Source organism: Myiozetetes cayanensis, unplaced genomic scaffold (assembly GCF_022539395.1).
Source record: "Myiozetetes cayanensis isolate MyiCay16 unplaced genomic scaffold, myiCay2020 scf15, whole genome shotgun sequence".
NCBI classification, from domain to species: Eukaryota; Metazoa; Chordata; class Aves; order Passeriformes; family Tyrannidae; genus Myiozetetes; species Myiozetetes cayanensis.
The window spans coordinates 15,133,624-15,145,001 of record NW_026087159.1 but is presented as its reverse complement, the minus strand read 5'-3'; the positions used below and the strand labels follow the sequence as shown (position 1 = coordinate 15,145,001).

The 11,378-nt window shown below is 52.6% G+C and overlaps 1 protein-coding gene across 1 annotated transcript; it reads left to right on the top strand.

Annotated features, from left to right (window-relative positions):
• The first annotated feature begins 8,282 nt into the window (after positions 1 to 8,282).
• On the top strand, positions 8,283 to 10,926 carry GPR174 (G protein-coupled receptor 174). Its single transcript, XM_050310356.1, has one exon. It carries the CDS (start codon positions 8,682 to 8,684, stop codon positions 9,657 to 9,659), a length of 978 nt encoding a protein of 325 aa, XP_050166313.1. The 5' UTR covers positions 8,283 to 8,681; the 3' UTR covers positions 9,660 to 10,926.
• Positions 10,927 to 11,378: the final 452 nt, after the last annotated feature.

Below are 11,378 nucleotides of genomic sequence, written 5' to 3'. Positions count from 1 at the left end.
GCTTGACGCTTTCTAGGGCCCCACAGGGAAGGAGGGAAGTTGCTTTTCTCTCTGCTAAAATTACCTTTATCCTCCCTCCATGACCACACGCTCCCAGTCCAGCCCCAAAGTGAGTTTGCCTCTGGAAAACCACTCAGCCCCAGCAGAGCTCACACCACTGAGCCAGCAGCGAGCCTCAGACTCTCCTGATTTTTGGCACCAGACTCCCCTGATTTCTGCCACCACTGCTGGCAGGGAGCAGCTTCTCCACCCACCCACCTTGTGCTGTGCCTGGCAAAGGAACAAACACCAACACAAACTTCAGTGCTGAGCACAGCCCAAACACACAGAGAGCAAATTCTGCTGCTTCGAGCCCAGCCGAGCCAGGGAGCGGCTTTCCAAGCCAGGGAGCAGTGTTCCAGACAACCCTGATTTCATCAGACCCCAATCCAATGTTCTGATCCAGGGGCTCAGCCGCCAGCACCACCCTGCACAGCCCCAGCCACGGGGTGTGCTGGGTGAGAGAGCCCCAGGGGTGTCTGTCAGTCCCTGCTGTGCTGCAGGGTCCTCTTGGGGGCACAGGGAGGGGATTTGGGAATTCTGCCTGGATGCCACAGCCACGTTCAGCACTGTGAGGGTGCCTGGCACTGCCAGGAACAGCCAAAGCCCCGGCCCTGCCCCAGCCAGGAGGTCCCTTCCAGCAGGCGCTGCCTCAGCTCAGTCCTGCTCCCTCAGGAGGGATTTTTGGTTTGTAAAGAAAGATTCCCTGCCTCAGGCAGACAGGGCAGGAGGGTGCAGAGGATTTCAGCCCCAGCCCAGGGCCAGAGCCGTGGCTGCATCCCTGGCTCTGTGCAAGCCCAGCTGCATCCCCCTGTCCAGACACACTCCTGCCCTTCCCCTGGGACATCACCAGCCACGTGGAGAGCAGACACACAACCCAGTCCCAGGAATTACTGCTATTAAAGACTCTCTGCAGATCAGAAGGGCCTTGGTTGCTTCTCCCTAAGGAAATCCTACAAGGTCACGAAGGACCTTCTTAGCTAACCTGAAAATTTCCAATTCTTATAAAATAAAAATGTGCAAAAAGGTAAAATATATATAATTAGAGAAAAATACAAGCATTCAATAAAATTTTATCTTATACTGTAAAATACTTGCTTTGTGATTTGGTGCCCAGCTCCAAGTCCTCCTGATTTCTGGTGGCCTCAACTACAGAAGGATTGGGGAGGGTCTGGCCAGTGGTGCCACTTGTGCCCTGGGTTGCCAGTAAAGGCACCCTCAGCTCCCATCCACAGCCCCCAGGGAGGCTCCTGGAGTGATGGGAAATGGGATGGATGCTGGTGGTGATGCACACAGGGAGTGGGACCAGCAAAACAGGATATGGTTGTGCTCTAAAAGGTGTTTCTGAAACAAAAACTCTCTCAGTGCAGCACATCCACTCAGGCTCTGCTTTCTCCTAAACAGGTTCCTGGGGAAATGAAAGGGAAGTGGAGAATCCATCACATGTGTGAGAGGGAAAAGCAAAGGAGTCCATCCCCAAGGCCAGGTGTGCTCAGCCACGAGGGGTTGGTCCTTCTGCTGTTCCTGGGACTGGCCTCAGTTTTATTGTCTATTAAAGTCACTTCCAAACCATCCCCCTCAGTCCCTGTGGGAGCAGGGAGTGCCAGGGAAAGGCTGGGGGGCGGGCAGGGACAGAGCCTGGGCACCACCAGGGGTGACATCACATAGTTTTGGGGTGAGGGAGAGGAAGTAAAAAGGTTTTCCTTTAAACCACTAGAGTGAAAACACTTTGCAGAGTGTGAGAGCGGCAGAGGCAGCTGCTGGGAGGTGCTGGGAACGTTTCACATCCCAGATCCTGCCAAAATTAGGGAAACACCCCAGGACTGACGTGACCTGAGGCAGCATCCTCCACTGAGGGCTCAGAGCTCACCCCAGGAGATCCCATTTCAGCACTAAATCCCAAACCCCAAATCCCAGGAGATCCCATTTCAGCACTAAACCCCAAACCCCAAATCCCAGGAGATCCCATTTCAGCACTAAACCCCAAACCCCCAGTGCTGCCAATCCAAAAGCACCAGAGAATCCCAGCCCTGCACCAAGGGGACAGCTGTGCCGTGAAGATCCCGCAGTGCTGAAAGCTCTGGCTCCCACACTACACTAATTAAGGCACATCAAGTCATCAGCAGCCTCAAAAGAAGGCTGGGAGCTTTAACCAGCAGGAGTATCAGCTGCTGGGTCGGGCACAGGGCTGCATTTCTGGGAGGTGTGATCCCCTGGGGAGCTGTGTCACCACAGGGGTGACAGCCTTGCAGGGCACGGGCTTTGTAAGAGCCCACAATGTGCCCAAGAGATTCATTTCCTTTAAACCACAATAAAAAGAGAGCTACAAAGCCCTGCTGTAAATAGGAATTGTGATCTGAGTAAATCAATGGTGCTTCAAAGGTGTAGGTGGCACCGAGACCCCGGCGCAGGTATCAGATGCTGGGGTGGGGACACAGCAGTGGGAGCACCTCACTGCCTGTGGGACCCTTTGCAGGGCTGAAACCCTCTGCACAAATCATGCTGCAAAGTATGCCCTCTTCTCCTGGCCAGACACGCAAGAAAAATGAATAAATGCAAATTACAAAGTTGCAAATCACTTCAGGTTGAATTGCTACAGAAATGGTTAAAAAAGTCACTTTTTCAAATTAACCAATTGAATCGAGAATCAGTGATCGCTCTTGATCTTAGAAAATGGTAATTCTAATGTTTCTTGAGCTGGAGACCCCAGCTGGATAACCAGGGAAGTGCTGCTTTCCAAAATCAAACCAGAGCCAGCTCTGCCCTCTGCCGATGGGGACCACGATGGCTCAGGGACTTGGGGATGAGTTACACCACTTCATGGCACACTTGGAGAAGAAGAGTCCTTGGCTCTCAACCTGGTTTGCTCCATGAAATCCACTGAATAAGAAAATAACAACCGTGGAGAACCAGCTGCTTTTGGAGGAGCCCAAACCTGACCACGATCAGCACCAGGGGGACCCTCTGAAGCCCCCCCAGAGCACAGGGGTAACAACACCAGGGGAAAGTGAAGGGGACAGTGAGGGGAAGGAAAATAATGGATGAAGCATCTCCCTCCCTCAGCCTCAGCCCATGCCCCTCACAGAGGGGCTCTGCCAGTGGGCACCTGCCCCTGGGAGCTGGCTCTGCTTTACCAGGGGTCGAGCCCCCCCATCTCCAGCAGCTCCTGGGACAACAGTTCCAAAAACACCCCAAACCCACCAGCACCTTTACAAATACAGACATATAACCATAAAAATAGAAAAGGAAAGAGGAGGAGAGTCCAGCAAGGCCCAGGCAGGGGGAGCACCCCAAAAGCAGTGCCCTCCCACCCCGTTCCTCTGCGCGGGCGCAGCCGCAGCTCCTCCAGTTGCACTTTTGCTTTGCACGGCGAGGGAGGGACCCACGGTGGGACCTGCTGGCAGCACCCACAGGGGCACACAGAGCAGCCTGGCAGGACAGCAGAGGTAGGACTGATCCCTCTATCCCAGCTAACTCTGGTTTAAATTGGGCTTGTTTTCGGTAACTGTGGCAGAGCCGGTGCCGCTTCTCACGGGCACTGGGAGGGTTCAGAGGGGATGGGACACCCCAGGGAGGGGCAGGGGGGTCCTGACTTAACACCCACCCTGTGTATCTCCAGAAGTTAGTGGGTAGAAGGGAGGAGACACAGAGTAAGCCCAGGTACAGGTAAGGGGCCAATAACTCCTGTTTTGGAAGGGAGAGCTCCAGTGCCTGCTCACAGATGCTCTGGGTACCCGAGGGAGAGCAGGGGGACGGCTGGAACCAAAACACCCAGCCCTGGAGGCCAAACTGTATTTTCTGCTATCATTACGTGAGTATCAAGAAGCTGAATTTAAGGATTAACGTTAAACCCAGTGATTCTCAGCCTTTGCAAACCCACAGCTGCCTGTGATGGGACTTTTCTGTAAGTGGACTCTGAGGTCACACAGCCCCATCCCCACAACTGACCCAATTCACTCGCTCCTCTGGGTTTGTCTCACGCTATTTGTCCCATGGATTTTCCCAAGTGGTCTGTTCCTCATAGGAGGCACCACATGGATTTTCCACAGGTCATTTTCCATTTAATTGCAAGAATCAGGGAAGGGGGGAGGCAGGGTTATCACAGCCCAGGGACACGGCCCCCCTGCCTGGGGGATGTGCCCTGCTGGCTTGGGTGGAAAACTCACAGTTTTGGTGCTCCTTGCCATGAACATCTCCCAGGAGTGTTGGGGTGTGCCAGGGAGGGAGAAGAGGGCTGGGGGATTAGGATAACACACAGCACGGCTGCTCTGGGTTATTTTCCCCTTCTTAACCAAGATTAATATTAACAAAGGAGGACAAGAGCTTTTGCAAAGGATTAAAAGGCCAAAGCAGACTATTTCATATGGCATTAGAGCAGAGCATTTCATAGAATGTGCTGAGTTGGAAGGGACCCATCAGGATCATCGAGTCCCACTCCTGGCCCTGCACAGGACACCCCAAAAATCCCATCGTGTTTTCCTGCATATTCTTGGAATTCAGTTAATACAGCAAAGGGCAGTATTGACCCCCTGGAGGAAGATACAAACCACAAACACCTACAAGGAAACTGCTTCAAGGCAGAGAAGGCTTCATCCTCCCCTGACGTGAACTGAAAGAATCGAAAAGAAAACCTGTGCAATGATCAGCCTCTGTTTCTGTGATTTCTGTTTTCAGGGAGCACCTAGGATTAGTTAAAACCCACTAGTTACTAATAGTTCCCTCTGCCAAAACAGGCCAGCAGCACTTCAGGTGCTGGAGAACCGGTGGGCACTGGGAGAAGCCCAGCACAGGACACCACTGGCCCTGTCCCCACACCCCCAGAGAACCCACAGGGAGGCAGAGCCACCCTCCCTCTGCCCCCACCAGCACAGCTTCAGCAGGAAACTGAATTTCCATTTGATGTAACCCATGTGCATGTTCTGCTTTTATTTTAGGTTGGGGAGGAGAAGGAGGAAAAATAGAAGAGAGGTGCCAGGCAGCAGCACAGCCCAGCTCCCCCCAAAAGGGTAAGGCAGCCAGGGGCACCAGGGTGGTGCTGCTGTGCCCAGGCCACCTCTGGCACAGGCTTTACATGTTCCTACAGCACAAATACAGCCCCAAAATGAACATAGCGTGGGTTTGCACCCACAGCTCACCTGTGCCAGCAGCAAGGATAGTGCTTGGGGGCAGGATCCATCCAGGCTGATCCCTCATCCTGGCTCTGGGAAGGAGCAGGAGGTGTGGGACAGCATCCCAGCTCCTGGAGGAACCTGAGCTCCAGAAGTGTTCCAGGCACAGTGCCACAGCAGGGACAGCACCCCAAACTGTGCCTGGCTGTGAACTGCCCTCCCCCAGGCTGGATTTAAAGCCTCTCCTCCACCCAGCTGTGTTTCAGGGCTGCTGAGGCTTTCCCTGGGCTAAACCCCTCAGGATTTGCTAACGAGACCCTGGCTTGACCCAGGGTTTTTAAGCACCCTCAGGTGTGGATCCTGAGCTCTGATGGGCTCTGAGGGGGTGATGGGCAGTGATGAGGGCAGGGGCAGAGCCCACAGGTGTGAGCACTGATGGCTGCTCCCACACCCCCACCCCCTGCAGGTGTTCCCATGGAGCAGGGCATGTCCATGGGCACAGGGCATGGCCAGCTCTAAGGAGCTGCTTTCAGTCTGGCTGCAAACTTTACCTGCTGCCTCTGCCTCATTAAGCACAAAGTCTTCATCCAGTGCCCCAGTGTGGCTGACTGGGGGGCTCTCTTTGGCAAATTCAGGGGGAAAAGCCACTCAGGGGAGGGGACTGTGCCTGGGGAGAGCCTCTGCCCTACCCCCTGTGCTGGGGGGAAGCGAGCACAGAGCACACGATACAAAATTTCCTCTTTCTGGAGCTTTTTTTAGCCTCCTGCTGGTTCTTACACAGCACGTGGGGCTGAACTTTGTGTGATGTTGCTGTTCGGGATTTCCAGAGCGCCGTTTCTCACATTGCTGAGGTTTTATACCCCTCTCCCCGAGCTCCAAGGCTGTTTCTGGGTGAGCACCCTCGGTGGTCCCCACCTTTGGCTGGGCCTTCTGGGACCCCTCGTGCCACGGGGAGGGGCAGAAGGTGCTGCAAGTGCAGCCCCCTGAGCCGGGCCAGGCTGGAGGGAGCAGGGGATGGAGTTCCAGGGAAGTTGCTGTGCAGTGGGGATGGGAAGTGCAGGAGCTGGGGGACAGCAGGAAAAATATGAGTATGCACATGTGTGTGCAGGGGCTGTGGATGGGCTGGGGCTGCACCTTGTCCTTCCCCCTGTGTGTCTCATGGCCCAGACACAGAGTTAAAGTGAGTTTCCTCCCCTGGGAATGCAGCCAGAGCAAAAGGAGCATGATTCAGTCTCCCTGAGTGGGTGACAGCAGCCCCTGCTGAAAGACAAGCTGCTTTAAATTAATTAAAAAAAAAAAGATTAAAGAACTACTGCAAGGAAGAGCTGGGAGATGTTGGTTTAGGGCTTTATCTCGTCCTGGATGCCCCGTGGGTGGTGCCCAGCCTGGCACAGCAGTGCCAGCTGTCCTGCAAGATCAGGACACCCATCTGGGCAGGGAGAGGTGACACCTGAGCTCCTCTGCTGCTTCAGAGCAACGTCAGGCAAGGAGCTCATGGAGTCATGGAATGGTTTGGGTTGGAAGGGACCTTAAAGACATCTCATTCTACCCCCTGCCATGGGCAGGGACACCTTCCACTAGCCCAGGTTGCTGTCCAGCCTGGTCCTGGACACTTCCATGGACGTGCCAGTCAAGCCCCATCATATGGAAATCAAAGCCCTCAGCCCAAGTGACCCACAAGTGATGGATAAAACCCAAGGGGTTTTGGGTGAGCACCAGGGAGTTTTCCTGCTTGATGAAGAGATTACTCACATTCCTAAAGGTTCATTGGAAGTTGGAGGGAGAATTGCTAAAGGAATTGGGAAGTCTTTAAGCTGGGGGCTGATTTCTCTATGGCTTATTAATCATTGCTCCTGGAGTCCAATGGGATTATTTCAGGAGCCATTTTGCTCCACTGGTTATGTGGATGCTGGCTCCCTGGAAGGAAGGAAGATTGTCTCAGTCTCCTTGGACTCATCACTCAATGGTGATGAAAAGGCAGGAGAAACTGCACAAATAGACACAGAAAGGCTGCACCCCCCAACCATTTCCTTTTGCAGAAGATTTTCTGTTTCCACCCAAAGCTACTTCAAAGTTTCGGTGCCATCACACCGACAAGTGTTGAACGTCAGCACCGTCAGTAAGTGTCCACATTTTCATGCCTGCACCTCAAAGCACAGAAAAAAACAGCAGGGACTGCAGCAGGGTGTCATTTTACCTTTCAAATGAAAAAAAAAAATTAAATTAAAACCTTTAAAATTAAATAACTGTGCCTTTGGCATCCAGGTTGGTACTTCTCCCACTTAGACCTGCAGGTTAATTCTCCATGTGGAAGCCAAAGGCAAACCTGAGAGAGCTTGGGCAGACATCTGAACTTCCCCCAGATTTATCAGAGCTGGCTGAGGTTTTTTTGTCTGACACATTCAGATAACATCAGCTCTTTACTGTGCAAACAATTTGCAATAAAGTCCACCTACAATCCCCTTAGTGCTGGTGTCTGGTATTTCCAACAGCCCCAGCAGTGCCGGGGTGGGTGAGGAGAGGCTTGGAAAAGGCAGCTGTGAGAAAGGCAGATTTAACACCCTGCAGGTTGCTGTGCAGCAGAAGGTGGGCAGTAAGTGGGCAGTTGTCCCTGCTTGCAGCAGGGACGGTTCACGTTCTATTTAGGAGCAGAAATAAAAAAGCTGACCCTGGTTTGGTGAAAGCCACCGAGCTGTGACTTCCCCTGCATGACGCGGTGGCTGCTCCGGTGGGAAATGTTTGTGTCACATCATGTGTTACATAAGGGGCACATCTCCCTCTGTCACCTGCAGCCGTGGGGAGGGCTGAACCTGCAGAAGGGCTTTCCTGGGAAGATCAGGGCAGTGTGAGGTGTCCCAGCCAGCCTGGGGGAGGCAGCTCAGCACCAGCCACATGCCTGGGCACAGGAACACCAACACACCTGGTTTGTAGCAGAAATTAAACACATTTTCTATTTATTCCTCAGTGGTTTCACACCTCCACTGGACAAGGCATGGTGCTTGCTAGGCAGGAGGAGAGCTGACCACCTCCAAAGCCACCAAGGTTTCTGCTGGGCAGTTGTTCCCATGGCTCTTTCCAGCTCTGTTTGACCCACGTCTCCCCACAATGCTCTAACTGCACCTTTCTGTCTTCAGCTGCAGGGCCACGTGAGTTGCTGAACTCCTGCATTGAGAGAAGTGGCTGAAATGCCACCCAAAAGGTGACAGAGGCACAGCTCTGTGAGGACCTGCCCCCTGGGCACTCTGTGATGCACCTCCCAGCGTGGATGCCCTCCCTGCCCACCCTGCAGGCCAGCACAGCAAGGGCTGGTTCCATCTGACAGGGGGCATGAGCACAGCACGTGAGCAGGGCTTGGATTAACTCCCTCACCCCAAAGTGACGAAGCTCCTCCCCAGAGCAGCCACGAGGACCCAGTAACCAAACCCCACACACGGATTCCAGGGGCTGAAAACACTTCACTGAAGCACCTGAGGACAGGGTGGCTGCAGGACAGGCTGAGGGACATGCTATGGTGCCAGGGCCCGCAGCACAGCCATGACCAACAGCTCCAACTGCACAGAGACAGACCTGAAGCGCTACTACGCCATCACCTACACCGTCATCCTCGTGCCCGGCCTCATAGCAAACACACTGGCCCTGTGGGTCTTCTATGGGTACATGAAGGAGACTAAAAGGGCCGTGATTTTTATGATCAACTTGGCCATTGCCGATTTACTGCAGGTTCTGTCCCTGCCCCTGAGGATTTTCTATTACCTGACGGGCACGTGGGAATTCGGGGGAGGGCTCTGCCTGCTCTGCTTCTACCTGAAGTACGTCAACATGTACGCCAGCATCTTCTTCCTGGTGTGCATCAGCGTGAGGAGGTACCTGTTCCTCATGCACCCCTTCAGGTTCAGCGACTGCAAGCGTGTCTGCGACATCTACGTCAGCATCGTGGGCTGGGTCGTGGTCTGCGTGGCCTGCCTGCCCTTCCCGCTCCTCAGGCTCGACGAGAACAACAAAAACGCCTGTTTCGTGGATCTGCCCATCAAGGAGCTCGACCTTCCCACCTCCATCACACTGATGACAATAGGGGAGCTGGTGGGCTTCGTGACACCCCTGCTCATCATCCTGTACTGCTCGTGGAAGACCACCCTGTCGCTGAAAGCAAAAAACTCCGCTTCCCACGACCTGGGGGAGAAGAAAAAGGCCTTGAAGATGATTCTCACCTGCGCCCTGGTGTTCCTGATTTGCTTTGCACCCTATCACATCAGCTTCCCCCTGGACTTCTTCGTGAAGACCAAGCAGATCAAGGGGGGGTGCGTGCAGAAGGTGATCTCGGTGTTCCACGCCGTGGCTCTGTGCCTCGCCAGCCTCAACTCCTGCGTCGACCCCGTCATCTACTACTTTACTACGGATGAGTTCAGGAGACGCCTCTCCAGGCAGGATCTGCACGACAGCATCCAGCTCCACCACCTCAGCTACACCAGGAAACACTCCAGGGACGTGCTGGTGGAGGACACCACGGAATAGCAGCGCTGCCCTTCCCCACACAGCTGCCAGCACTTCAGGGATTCACTGGATTCTGGGCTTTGGCCCACTGTTCTCCCCACCACTCAGGCAAACTTCTGCTTTCAGACAGGGTTGGAATAAACAAACAAACAAACAAACAACAAAAAACCCCACCAAAACCCAAGGATGTGCAACTTCAGTTGCAATTTTTCTCTTAGTATAAATAACAGCATTTCCATTCCTAAGCTGGGCAGGCTGGAGCAGGGGGAGGACAAGGCCCCGTGGCAGGAGTGATGCTGTGCCCCGTTGTCACCTGTGGCACTTCCCAGCCGTGTCCTGCTCGTGCACTGCAGCAAGAGGCAGCAAAGATTTGGGGCTCCTGCTCTGCAGAAAGAATTTGAGCCAAAAAAATTACAGGACAACACAATATTCTGTATTTCTGAAGCACAAGACAATCCAGCAGGGACTAACTCATGCCAGGAGCCTCCAGCCACATTGACCATGGAGAAAAAAGTGGCCCCAAAGGACTTGCCATTTAAATAATTAAAGAAACCTCCCTTTTGGGGTGTAGCAAATGACAGAGCCTCAAGTCACATCATTGAACCTTCCAGACACTGTTTTTGTGCCATCAGTTCCCATTTCTGGCTGGAAAGTCACGTGGTTTGGAGCCATGTCATGTATGGGGCTGTGTCTGGAGCGTTGTTAATTTAGGCTTTCAGATTCTGTTCTCACCAAAAATGGGGCAAATTATTTCCCTTTCACTGATAACTGACCCACAGATCACATCCACTCTTCATTAACAGTAGAAGGATTAAAACACAGTCAGAGGATCCAAACCTCTCCAGACTTGGCTTTGGAACTCCCTGTGAGCAGAGTCAGGGGTGCCACACCTCCTTGTAAAATGTATTTTTCTGTGAACATTTGAAAGGTTAGTTACAGTTTGAAACATAAAATGCTGTGACAGTCTGAGTTTTTATTTATGCCAATGTTGTTTTATAATTTATAGAAAAACATAAATATTGTAGGAAAAGCATGTGAAGCCCAGAGAGTGTCAGAACACAGATTTTCCCCTTTTCTTTTCAAAAACTCTTCTAGATAATAAAACAAAACTCCACCACCTCATCTCTACAGGAATCTGAGCCACTTCTATACCTGAGTGAAGGCTGAGAAAGCACTGCTAAATCAAGGAAAGCACAGAGTTCATTGTAATACATTGACCATAGTGAAAAAAATATTTATTTTTGTATTTCCTCTTGTATATAATTAAAAAAAAAATCCTTTTTAAAAATGCTTTTTAAAGGTGGTTCTTGGCCCACTTTTCCCTTTGCATCACCAACACACACTTACATGGATGGACCAACACGTGGCAGCAACCTGGGCTGCTGATGCCTCTTGAGCACCTGCAGAACATTTCAGATGCTTTTGCAAAATTATTTTAACTTCTCTCTTGTGCCCTGGGGAGAAAAGCAGAGGGGTGGGTTTCCCAGGACAACAGGAATTGCTAAAGCTGCAGGAATCAAGCCCATCACTCTCCCTTCTGGTCCCTGTGGGAGGGGGGCAGGATGGCCCTGGCCAACCACCCCCCAGAGCTACTTTTAGCTCCTGAGGGGAAAAAGATGTTACATAAAGCGGTGTCAGAAGTTCAGAAATTGGTCAGTGAGAGAAACCTCAACAAGCTGATGTTTCCCCCCAGAAAATCCCCTGGGTGCACCCACTGCCTCAGCTATGGGGGTTATGCAG

Coding starts and splice junctions, on each gene's coding strand:
- GPR174 (XM_050310356.1), top strand. CDS start 8,682: ATGACCAACAGCTCCAACTGCACAGAGACAGACCTGAAGCGCTACTAC.